The sequence below is a fragment of the Mus musculus genome, chromosome X (genome assembly GCF_000001635.26).
Source record: "Mus musculus strain C57BL/6J chromosome X, GRCm38.p6 C57BL/6J".
NCBI classification, from domain to species: domain Eukaryota; kingdom Metazoa; phylum Chordata; class Mammalia; order Rodentia; family Muridae; genus Mus; species Mus musculus.
Window position 1 is genome coordinate 164,215,639 of NC_000086.7, and position 13,407 is coordinate 164,229,045.

At 40.3% G+C, this 13,407-nt stretch overlaps 1 protein-coding gene and 1 pseudogene across 1 annotated transcript in view; one reads left to right on the forward strand and one right to left on the reverse strand.

Annotated features, from left to right (window-relative positions):
* Positions 1–13,407, reverse strand: part of Bmx (BMX non-receptor tyrosine kinase) — a 65,352-nt gene that overhangs the window by 22,797 nt on the left and 29,148 nt on the right. Inside the window, exons 10-11 of the mRNA NM_009759.4 lie at positions 4,735–4,789; positions 2,692–2,771 (exon numbers count right to left, since the gene is read on the reverse strand). Of these exons, the coding sequence (NP_033889.2) occupies positions 2,692–2,771; positions 4,735–4,789 (135 nt within the window). The remainder of the gene's footprint in view (positions 1–2,691; positions 2,772–4,734; positions 4,790–13,407) is intronic.
* On the forward strand, positions 5,333–9,667 carry Gm19251 (predicted gene, 19251; annotated as a pseudogene).

Here is a 13,407-nt window from a genome sequence, read left to right on the forward strand (position 1 = left end):
GAAACCTGGTCCTCTGCCAGGAAGAGCACACCAATTGGTTGCCTAATGCTGATCATTTGGCCCTGGAAACAAACATACAAGTAAAATTCTATGGGCTGCATTGGCTGGTTTTGTGTGTCAACTCCACACAAACTAGAGGCATAGAGAGGATGGAGCCTCTGTTGGGGAAATGTCTCCATGGGATCTAGCTCTAAGGCATTTTCTCAACTAGTGATCAATGGGGGAGGGCCCATTGTGAGTGGTGCCATCTCTACACGGGTGGTCCTGGGTTCTATAACAAAGCTTGCTGAGCAATCCATGGGGAGCAAGCCAGTAAGCAGCACCCATCCATGGTCTCTGTATCAGCTCCTGCCTCCTGGACCCTGCCCTGCTTGAGTTTCTGTTCTGACTTCTTTCAATAATGAATAGTGATATAAGCCAAATAAACCCTCTCATCCCCAAGTTGCTTTTTGACCATGGTGTTTTGTTGCAGCAACAGAAACTCTGACCAAGCTCAACAAGCTGTATTTTGGATTATATATGTATACATATATGCATGCAATAACTATTGCTGAAGAAAGAGACCATGAATTTGAAAGAGACTGGGGACCAGTATATGGGAGGATTTGGGAGGAAGAAAATCAAGGGAGAAGCATAATTAAGTTATAACCTCAAAAATATTTTAAAAGAAATATTCCTTTCATTTAATTCCTTATCTATTTAATAATTTTCTACTGGATCAACTTCAAAAATAAATCTGGGATGATGAAGTTCAAAGAGGGGAACAACTGACATTTCATTTGGCTCTATCCAGAGGGCCACAGCTGTTTTGATGCTTAGTCAACAGCATGTTCTCTAGTTGTTAGATTTGTTTCAGCCAATGATCATGTGAAATCTAGCATATGTGCTTATTAGAGGCATGGATTCTTGTCTTAGCAAATGTTGTATGGTCATTCAAGATACACCCTGTTATTTCAAATTGGAAGTAGGTATTCTGTAAGTCAAATCTCAAGATAAAATATCTTCATAATCTAGTTACAAATACATACTACATTACAAATACATATGCATGCTCTGTGTGGTGGGGCACACATTTACACAAGTCATTCAATCCAGCTGTTAAGAAATATTTCTTTTAAATGGTCCATATCAATTAAGTGTCAGTTCAATCCCTGTCCCCCAGACACTGGGAGTTTCAGAGACACACTAGTGTGGATGAAAGGATATGTCTTGGTTATTTGGTTGTAGGTGGCCTAGCTTTAGATTGTTCACTTATTGTGCCTCATGGGCTAGTCCTTAAGAGATCTCTTTGAACCCCAATCTTCTCATCTGCAAAGGGCCCTATTTACTCTGGAGGGGTGTTACAAGGAATCCAAGAGGTATTAACCCATGGGAAAGTGACTTATAAATCTCTGGAAGGTGCATGCCTGTAATTCCAGCACTGGGGTCACAAAGGCTCAAGGAGGCTACATAGTGAGGCTCTGTCTCAAGGAAATCAACTTCTGGAGGGAGGTCCTGATGATGATGGCTTTGGCAAGATGATGATGGGAAGTCTTACACACCAAGGATCAGGCATGCAAGAGTAGACAGAAATACTCTTTCTTACCAGCAGCATCATTAACAATAACTGCTCCTTCATTTGGTGTTACTGTGTGCTAGACAGTATCCTAATCTAAATACATGTGTTAAATGGTTTCATTCATAGAACAGAAAAATCATTTTTAAAAAGGTAAACCTGGATTTATTCACTAGCTCTGTTAAAACATTAGACAAAACACATCCAAGTGCCTAGTAATTATAACACAAGCCCTTGCATGGCAATCCAAATGTATTCAACTAGTGATAGTAAGTAATACAAAATCGTACCACTTTAATTATGGCTTTCAGTTGGCATTTGGCCATCTCAAAGCCATTGTTAGGTTGGTGAATTTAAATACTGTGGCTCTCTGTTGGGATGGACACACAGTCTTTGGACACGTACTACTGATGTGAATGCAGGAAGTAATTTTAATCATGTGTAATTGGTCACAGGTCTAATTTGCAGTAATCATTGCTATTTTATTAAATAACACCTTGTTGCTTTGAGTGCATTAAAAATCATTATTATATTTCCCTTTCCAATGAGGAAGTTCAGGACCAGAGCAGGTTGAGAAACTGGTTCAACATAATAAAGGCCTGAAATGGGAAGAGAAGTTTGACTTTGAACTAGAACTCTTACCTGCAGACAGGCAGGCAGGCAGGCAGGCAGGCAGGCAGATGAAACATACTTAGAAAACACTGATACCTTGACTTAATTCCACAGGAAAGGCTCGCTGAGAGTTGAGCACTGGGGCAAACTTCTCCACTCAGCAGGCAGGTTGGGTTGTGAGTTTAGAAGTGCTATCACTATTTTTTAATGTTTCTCTTTCTATGCTTGGGCCTGACTCCAAGGGGCCCACACTGTTGTTTCAATAAATGTTTATGGAGGTGTGCGGTGCTCACAGCACTCTGCCTTGTCTGGAGTGGACAGGGGAAGGTCACTCGGAGCATAGCCTTTTGAAAGTAGAGGGCCTGAAGGCAATGGCTAATGGCCATATTCAACACAAATTTGTTGATCCCAAATTCCAGAGTTCAAGAGTGAGTGGTGTCTCACCTCAAAATATAACTAAGTGATCATCGTTTTCAAACAACAGTCACAAGAGGAAAAAGGAAGTAAGTCTACATTGTACTTACTTTACAGCCTTACTAAATAAGGACACAGTGTACATTCCCATCTGGCTGGAATTCCGAACCATAAATGCTCCTTCTTTTCCCTGAAAAGGAGGAATAATGTTCATTATTTTAAAAATGATTTTTATATAGGCAGTAAGCAAAATATTAATAAATAAATAAATAAAATTTTAGATGCACAATAATGTCAGCAAAGGGACAGGTCACCCAATAGTTAGCACAGAAGGGTCCCATAGCTAAGTTGTCTTCTTTTTCTCACTCAGTTCCTTTCTTCCTCTCCTTTCCTTCTGTTTTTCTTGTTTAGTTCTGGGGATGGAAGCCAGGGCCTGACCTTTGCTAAGCAAGGGCCTTACCTTTGTGTTTTATCCTCACCCAAGTCAATATATTTATAGATCCATCCTGTGCAAACTCTTTTTTTTCTAGAAAATTTGCAACTCTCTAAAATTTTTGTTTTATATTATATATATATATATGTATGTATATCACAAATATATATGATATATCCCTATATCATATTCTGGAAATGTTTGAGGAAGAATAAACACTCTGCTAAAGTTGTAGCCTCCATTTGTCTTTCTCAAGGATTTATGCCAATTGTAACCAGAGTCAGGTTCAGAAAAAGCATAATAAACTATGGATATACCAGCTTGCCAAGTGAATCTATCACATTCTGTTAAGCACATCTTAAAACATAACTTGTGTGTTTAGTGTTTTATTAGGCTGAACTGTAGCAAAATACCATTTTCATAGATCAAAAGAATTTACTATAGGTAAGTTCATATCAATTAGCAATAAAATCAAGTAAATTAATTCCATATCACATCTTCTATGTTCTGGTTTAGGTGCTAATGAGCAGTGAAATCCAGATGAGAAAAATAATTCTATTGATAACTCACATTAAGACATTTTTCTTGGGCTAAGTGTATATAAGGGTATATATCTCAGTGTGTTGGTTTGAATGAAAATGGCCCTCATATGCTCATACATTTGAATGCTTGGTCCCTGGCTGGTGGACTCTTTAGGCAGGATTAGGAGGTATAGCCTTGTTTGGAGCTGTGCTACTGGGCATGGGCGTTGAGGTTTCAAAAGCCCATACCATTCCAGTTGGCTCTCGGTTGTTGTCTCGACATGTAAGCTTTCAGCTGCTGCTCTAGCACCATGCTTGTCTGCCTGATACCATGTTCTCCACCAAGACTGGCAATGGGTTAACCCTCTGGAATATACTCTTTCTTATATAAGTTGCCTTGGTCATGGTATCTCTTCATAGCAGTAGAAAAGTTAACTAGGGAGGCATGCATAGTACTCATTATCATATGGGTTCCATCTCCAGCCCTGAAAAATGAAAACATCTCTTCTATTTGTGATACTGTGCTATCTCTTCCTGCCTTGACTCTGGACTTGACATGTGACTTGCAATGGGACATCAGCTGATGCTGTCAAAGAGAGGGTCCCTAACTACTTACAGTGCTGAGCTAGTCCTCTTTGAAGGGTTTCTATTCTATGATGAGGACCCAAATCAGACTCTTGGAGAGGCCATATAAGGAAGAACTGTGGCATTCCAGTTGACCCTCAGTTATCCTTCAGAAAACATTTGCCTGAATAAACTGACTTACAGCATTGTAGGAAATGCAAATCTTGTTTCAGGCCACTAAGTTTTGGGGGTGGTTTATTTATTGTGGAAGAAAAGTGTATTGAGTACATGGCAAAGAGACAGCAAGCCGCTTGGTAACCAGAGTGGCTCCTAAAGCTTGAGGTGGTTCATTGTACAGCTAGAGTTAGGCATCAGGATATGCTCGTAACCCAAAGGCCAATGCCACGGTGAGTTGAAACATTAGCAAAAATGTTTCTCAGAGAAATGCATTCATCCTGGGACCTGCCAGAGACAGATGTTCTTGGGCTGCAAGTGTAGTCTAGTGATAGGAATGAATGCTTAATATGAACACACACACAACACACACAAGCCATGCATACCACACACGTGCACGCACGCACACAGACACAGACCCGGATTCTTTGGCATGAATAGAGGAAAACACTATCATTTACCTTTTGTCTCAGTAACTGCTCAGATTGTGACCTGGAGATATTCCCAGCAAACCAGCTGCAAAAGAATTCTGGATTGGAGAATTAATCATTTTTAAATCATACAACTTGTCCCTCAACTTTTGACTCTGTAAAATAAGGCATTGGCTTATAATACAATACGGACATTCAAACCTAATTCTTGGACAGTATTACCTGAGGATATTTTTCAAAACTCAGACGCTTAGTCGTCCATATTCTATTTCTGAGGTGAGGCCTAGCTGATATCAAGTTGTGAGTAGGCTGCTAGAGTCCTTCTAGGTGACTCCAAGCTAGCCCACATTTCACTCTTTGAATGAGGACCAGAGATCAGATCCCTGAGGGTTGCAATGGGAAAGCCAGCGTAGCCAAGGATAAATACTCTTGTCTTTCAACTCAACCATTTATTTTAATAACTTGATAGGAGCATATTTTATATCAACTAGTCTCAAAGCAAATACTTTTTAAATTTTTTTTCTTCAGAACAGGAAGAGATAAACATCTAAGGTGATATCCAGGCAAGAGGCAAAGATATGTGGAAAAGTTAAGCAGAATTCTTTTTCTTAAAAAAAAAAAATAACTGGACCGAAGACTGTGATCTGGTGTGGTGAGTGCTGCAGGCCCAGCCATACCCTGGTATTATGAGGACAAGCTGAAGGGCAGTGCGTGCGAGGCCATGAAGGAGGACCTGGGTGCATGTCTGCTACAGTTGGCCTGTGTGCTCCAGGAAGGAAAATCCCCACGGCAGTGTTTGAAGGAAGGCTCCTGCAGAGCTTTGCAGTATTCATTTTTTTCCCCTTTGAGTGTAAAAGATCAATGTTGGATGCCAGATCAAGATTCAGAGGAAGAACGGGACATTGATAACATTATGTTGAAAGCAAGATAAAAATCGCCTAGGATTTTCTCTGGACCTTAATAGAAAAGAAACAAAATAGAAAGCACAGTAGCATCTGTTCGACCTCTGAGCCAGATGTTCCCTCCCAAGGACACCAGAGAAAATGGATCAGTGCTGTTTCTGAAGGATTCTGCTGTTTGAAGTCATTTATAGAAAATACATGGAACTGAACAACTATAGGATAAGAACTTAGTGTGTTTTGGGAATTGCCTAATGGAGAGAGTATGTTCAAGGATGACTCTTCAATCAGAATATACAGTATGTGCATCTAGGAGGCCACGATGAGATAGGCATAGTTAGCAACATAGAACCTGTTGTTAGACTCTCCAACTCTTGTTTCTGTTTCTTGGTTTCAATTTTAGGCCATCCTTCTCGTAAAAGGATGATACCAGTCTCAGTCCACATCCACAAGATCTGGACTCCAAAAATGAGAGTACAGGCTCACAAATCACACCCTACTGAAGAACTCTGGTCTTTTCTGCGTCATATACTCCTGCTCCATCCTTTGTGATCTTGGCTAGATTCTGGTCACATGTACTGTGCCAACACCATTCACAGTCACATAGGATGAGTTATGGGCCTCATCCCTAAACACTGGAATTTGCAGCAAATGGAAGGAACACATGTCCACTCTAGACAGCAAATGGCAATGACCTGAAGTGGCTGGAAAGCTTAGAATCCTGATCATTTTATTTTGACTACTTACCACAGTAGAGAGCCATCAGGAAACTAAATCTTCAGTTTGATTCTTGCCATTGAACAGAGAGTCATTTTAGCTCCTATATTTTTCCATAGTTCACTGGGGATTGGGAAGTTCACTTGCAGTTTTAAAAGTTTTGAAGCTGTGAGGATTCCCTAGGGTGTGACAGAGGTCTGCTCTATATACTGCCCCCACTGGGAGTGGGGGGTAATGCATCCTTCAGTCCTGCCACCCATGTCCCAAGCTTGGTGTCTGTGCAGTGTGGAGGACTGCACCTTCTGAAGGCTAGGAAGCTCCACCACTGAGCCACACATTCCACTAGCGCTTCAATTTCAACTGAGAGTAAAATGTGTTTGTACGGAATGCCTCCATTTGTCTAGATATAGCTTTATTTGGAGAGAGTCATTTATCTCATAATTAAACCTTCCATTATACAATCCTGGGGATTTTAGAGTGTTCCTGAAGCATGCAGCAGTCACCACTATCTACTTCCAGAACAGTCTCATCTTTTCCAGAAACTTACACTCCTTAGTACTCTGTCCTTCTTCCCTCTGCTCCCTCTACTCATCATGTTAGATGAGTGATAGTCTATAGTCCAGTCTTTTCTGAGTCCTGTTACCAAGTTTTAAAGGTTTATTCACGTGTAGCATCAGTCTGTAATGTAGCACTGCTGAGTAACATTCCATAGTAGACAAACTCAGTGTGTTTTCTTCATGAAACAGCAGATGAACTCTGAGCTGTTTCTACTTTGGGGCTTTTGACTAACGCTATGAACATCTGTGTAAAAGTTCAAAATGTTTCATTTAATACATGCCTTAGAGTGGAACTCCAGGATGGTATTATGACAGCCTCAATTATATTTTCTACAATGATTTTTTTTAACCACCATTTCATGCTGTCATGGGATCTAGGCTCCAGCACCCATCACAACTGTTCCTATTGCTTATAGACATTCTACTTGGGACGAAGAGGCATCTAATTGGGATCTTGGTTTACATTTCTCTACTGTCTAATAACCCGAGCAGTTTTTCATGTGTTCATTGGCTTTCTATGCTGCCTTTGCAGAATTCTTATTTCTGTCTACAGTCGGACTTTCAGTTGGGTTATCTTTTTATTTTCCTGTAAGATTATTTATTGTCGACTCAAGTATCTTAAAGATTACTTGGTATTTTCTCAACTTGTGGTTTGTCTTTCTCAATCTCTTGATACTCTCTGAAGCACAAATTTTATTTTTGTATGTTGCCTTTATGTATCTTAGCCCAGGCTGGCCAGGAATCACCAAAGCCTTGAACACAGAGCAAGTATTTTCACAGCTTCACTTCCCAGAAGGTACACGCTGCGCTTGGCTCCTGCAGTTTTCATATTGGATAAGGACAATGTGTTTTGTTCTTTCAGTGTACCTTAAGAAACCACTGCTAGGGCCAAAAAGTGGGAGTGGGTGAGTAGGGGAGTCGGGGGGAAGGTATGGGGGACTTTTGGGATAGCATTGGAAATGTAAATGAGGAAAATACATAATAAAAATAAATAAATAAATAAAAGAAACCACTGCTAACCTAAACTTACAGAGACTTATGTAAATTTGACCTCTTACCTGTAGTCCTGTGCTCTCAAAATAATTTTATACACCTTTATTCATGATCATATTCAAAATTAGTTAAGTAGAAATAATAAACCTTAATGTGGTTAAGTATATATCCACAATACACTGTAGTTGGCCTGCAGCACAATTCTGCATCCACTCCACAAAATGTATAGTGTGAACATCTAATAACTCCCAGCCATTGTCAGGTTGTTCTTGTCCCTGGCATACTCTCTTTTCATGGTAATCACTATTCTCTTTTCTGTTTCTGAATTTGAGTACCCTAAGTGCCTGGTGTGTGTGTGTATGTGTGTGTGTGTGTGTGTGTGTGTGTGTGTGTGTGTGTGTTTCAGTGATGGATGGGGGCTAGCTTATTTCACATAGCAAAACACTGTCAAGGTTTGTATTATGTATCAGAGTTCCCTTCCTTTGTAAGAACAAATAGTATGTACTGAATAAGAATAAGAATAAAAGAATAAGAAGAATAAGAATAAGAATAAGAATAAGAATAAGAATAAGAATAAGAATAAGAATAAGAATAAGGAAGGAGTAAGTGTATGTACTGGCTGGTTTGTGTGTCAACTTGACACAAGCTGGAGTTATCACTGAGAGAGAAGCCTCCCTTGAGGAAATGCCTTTGTGAGATCCAGCTGTTAGACATTTTCTCAATTAGTGATCAAAGGTGAGAGGGCCTAGTTCATTGTGGGTGGTGCCATCCCTGGGCTGGTAGTTCTAAGTTCTATAAGAAAGCCAAGCCAGGGAAAACAAGCCAGTAAGCAGCTCCCTCCATGGCCTCTGCATCAGCTCCTGCCTCCAAGTTCCTGCCCTGTGTGTGTTCCTGTCCTGATTTCCTTTGGTGATGAACAGCAATGTGGAAGTGTAAGCTGAATAAATCCTTTCCTCAACTTGCTTCTTGGTCATGATGTTTTGTGCAAGAATACAAACCCTGACTAAGATAAGTGTATGTTGTATGTATGTTGTCTGTATCTTGTTCCCTACTCATCCAGCAGTGGGTACCTCGGTTTGTTTCCACCCTGGAGCTCCTGACTATGCTGTGAGCATGTATTTACAAATATCCTTAAGACCTTGCTTTCAATTTCAATACAGAAGACTGTATGTCATACCATAATTCTGTTTTTATTTGTAGGCACTGCCGTAGTTTCCTTAGCAGCCATATTATTTTATGTTCCTATCAGCAGTGCACAAAGATTAAAACTGCCCATGTCCTTGTGAATCTTACTCATTTTTAGTAGCCATTCTAAGAGGTGTGAAGATCTACCAGTGCTTCTGCTTCCTATTTCCCTGACTACTGATGTCACATGTTCTTTATGCTTGGTGGCCTTCTTTATATATTATTTGAAGAAATCCTTTTAGTCCTCTGTCCATTAATAGTTGGGTTGTTGGCTCTGGTTGAATTTTTGGTAGTCATATCCACAAAAGCATTGACCCATCCAAGGGAGCATCCAAGGGAGTTGTCAATAGCATACCCTGGGAATTTTAGTTTTAGCTCTTATCTTTGCTCTTTGATGCATTTTGAGTTAATCTTTGTGTGTGATGTAAGGTCTGACTTTCTACTCTTCACGTGTGGATATCCAGCTTTGCATGTTACCCTTTGGTGGTAAAACGTCCTCCAAGCACTGGGGGGGGGGGGCTGTTTCTGAGCCTGCTCTCTCTTGTGGCTTTTGTCTATCTTCATGCCAATGCCACTGCTTTGATTACTGGAGAATTATAATAAAAATTTGAAACAAAAAATTAACCTTTGCTAATTTAATTAACGAGCCAAGAACATTGTGCCTTACTTTGTATGTGAAACACAACAATACATTTATGTTTTATATTTCTGTGTCCCTCTGGCATGGGGTAAAATATCACATACAGGAATAAATAGGTTATGAAGTGCAATGGGGCACGGGTTTGGGGAATTTGGAGGAATTGACTAGAAGAGGAAAGATGTGCTCAAGAAGAGGGATGGTGAATGCTAAGGCTTGTGGGAGAAAAGCAAGGTAGAAAGTGTCTCTTCTATGAATGGGAACTGCTATTTTGTATGGTATCTGTATTAACAGAATAAAAAATAATAGTAGCTGGACAGTTCAATAAAGTGCAAAGATTCTTAGACTAGCCAGTTTGGAGATCTGAGCTCTAGAAAGAACTACCTCATCTATAGTTGTTTGACTCTGAACAAGCCTCTTAGTCTTTTTTTTTTTTTTTGACCATAGACTTAGCTATCTGTAAAATTAAGGGGGCTATACTAATTTATTTTATGTTGCTGTGATAAACAAAGCAAGTTGGGGAGGAAATGGTTTATTTCAGCTTTCAGGCTGTACATTATTGAGGGAAATCAATGCAGGAACTCAAAGCAGAGGCTTGAACTAGAGACCAATGGCAGTCCAGTGAACTGGCTAGCTTCTGCTGGCTCGCTCAGCTAACTTTCTTAGATGACTTAGGCCCACCTGCTTAGAGATGATAGAGTCCACAAAAGCCTGGCCCTCCATCTCAATTAGCAATTAAGAAAATGCTCCACAGCCAACAGCGGGAGGGCAATTCCTCAGTTGAAGCTCCCTTTTGCCAGGAATGTCAAGTTGACAACCAAGATTAGCTGTCACAGGGCTGAACGCAAGAAGCTCCTTTTATATTTTTGGTTGTGAGCTGAGCCTTTGATGGCTGAGCCATCTCTCCAGCCCAGCCAGGCATGGTCGCACACGCCTTTAATCCCAGCACTCGGGAGGCAGAGGCAGGCGGATTTCTGAGTTCGAGTTCAGCCTGATCTACAAAGTGAGTTCCAGGACAGCCAGGGCTATACAGAGAAACCCTGTCTCGAAAAACCATACACACAAGAAAAATCCTTTTAACTCTACCCTTACAGATGTTTAATTAACACTTGAGGTATTCATGAGAGTTTTCTGTTTAACTCATATTTCAATCTAATAAAAGCTAATCAAAACACCATTTAAAGAAAGTGATATAGAGCAAAGCTTCTTTGGCGGGGGTGGGGGGTGGGAGTTTTGTTGTGGGGTTGAGACAGGGTTTGTTGGCTGTCCTGGGACTTGTTCGGTAGCCCAGGCTGGCCTCAAACTCAGAGATCTGACTGCCTCTGCCTCCCAAGTGCTGGGATTAAAGGCATGAACTACCACTGCTAAGCAGCACACAGCTTCTTAAGAACTTATTGGGACCCCCATGTAGAAATGAATAATTGACTATGGGGGTGGGTGGGTCACAAAATGTCAATAGTAAAAGGTTCCTGAAAGTGTACCAAACAAAAATTAATTTTAAACTACACATGTGATGAACCAGGTGTTTTTGGCAGTGCCTGCCCAGGTTACATGATACAACTTCACTGCCGTCTTGTTTTGGACATATAATATACATGCTTTGCAATGGGCATTTTTTTTATTATATCCACAACACTAATAAATGCTATCTGAATCACAGTACTTGTACTATACATGCAAAGTTGTCTGCTCTCATAGAAATGTAATGGTTTAATTCCTAAAAACAGAGATGTAATCTTTTCCTACCATTATTTCTCAGCATGTAAGTATTTGTGACAGGATTTTCCCTGTCCAAATACATTAAAATATTAGTGCAGCAGGAGGCCTGTGATTGGACAGGGAAAAGGGAGGCAGCGCTAAGAGTTGCAGAGACAGAGAGCATCTCCGGAAAAAGGAGAGGAGCCAAGATGGAGATGGACAAACAGGAAGGAAAGCCAGATCCAGCGTGGTTTAAATAGCCACAGTAGTTATGATACCATAAAGGATACGGCTAGTTGGGATAATCTGTCTAATCCAGGTGGGCAGCTTTTACCATTATCAACTGGTTCTGAAATTATTGTATTGGCATCTTGTGAATTGAGAATTTATTGATACATAAATCTGTTTGGTTAATTATAAGCTTCTAGAGTTTTGTTTCTACCAGGTTGCTGGGTGTTGTGGTGGCTGACCGTGGGGTGGACAGTCGTGTGGGGCTGGCATGGTAGCAAAAGGAACTCAGGAGCTCCGGCCCTGACGGAGAGTCGATGGGTAGAGACAGAGCCAGCAGGACCTCAGTGGGGCTGAGAGTTGTCAGCACAAGTTTGGGAATGTGCAGGTTTGTTTTATAATATTTCCCATGGCAAATATCAAATCAGTATATCTTTGTACTATATTTTATTAGAATGTTCCATTCTAATAATTGTCATTTGAATTATTTTTCTGGAATTTCATTAAAACAATTATTCAATGAATTTTAGTTTAGCACTAGAGAAGATTTTGCAACAATTTCGGGTTTTGTTTGTTTGTTTTTTGTTTGTTTGTTTGTTTGAGACAGGGTTTCTCTGTGTAGCCTCAGCTGTCCTGGAACTCACTTTGTAGACCAGGCTGGCCTCGAACTCAGAAATCCACCTGCCCGGCTTTTTTTTTTTTTTTTTTTGGAACAATTTCTAAAAGGACCTTAAACATTTTCCATTTTGTACTGTATCTCTACACAAAGTGACATTTTTCAGCACTGACAACTGTCAAAAATATTGATCATGGGCTGGAGAGATGGCTCAGCAATTAAGAACAGTGACTGCTCTTCCAGAGGATATGAATTCAGTTCCCAGCACCCACACAGTAGTTCATAACTGGTTCTAACTCCAGTTCCAGGGGATCCAACTCCTTCTTCTGGCTTCTCTGGGCACTAGGCATGTAAGTGGTACACATACACCTAGATAAAATACCCATACACATAAAATAAAATAATATAAAGTATTTTTTAAAAAATCAATCAACTCCGTGAAACATTGAGGATGTTCTTCCAATGTTTAATTCTTTATGTAATATGCACAAGCAAATTTGCTTTCATCTTTAATAAATGGCAAAGTTATATGTAAATTAAGAAGTACTTTAAAATAAAATCCTTTATGATTTATCAGTAAAATTTTGGTTTCTAGTTTATAACTCTATATACCTTGGGTCACAAAGTTTTCTCTGATTAAAAAAAAAAAAAAAAGGACCATGAGCAGAAAACGTTTTAAAAGCCCTGGTCTGGGATATACACCTGTGGGTAGATAGAAGGAAGCAAGGATCAGGAATAAACATGGACTTGGATGTGGAAGCTGAGATGGTATATATACTGCATTGTCTCAGTTAGCCTTGGGCATAGCATAGCAACCTGAGAAGTGTTGAATCTTAATTGAGGGATTGTCCAAATCAGATTGGCCTGTGGACATATGTGTGGGGTATTGACGTGGTTGTTAATTGATGTAGGAATATTAAGCCCATTCAAAGTGGTGCTATTCCAGGTCAGGTGATCCTGGGCTGTATAGAAAGCTAGTTATGCATGGCCCTGTGAGCAAGCCACCGAGCAGCTTTCTTCCATGGTTTCTGCTGTACTTTCTCAGCTGTGAGAGAGTTACCTGGTTGGAGGAAACGCTGCATGAAACAGCAAGCAGTCCTGCCTTCAAAATTCTTGCTTGAGTTCCTGCCCTGACTTCCTGTAGTGACAGAGCATGACTTATAGGCATAAGCC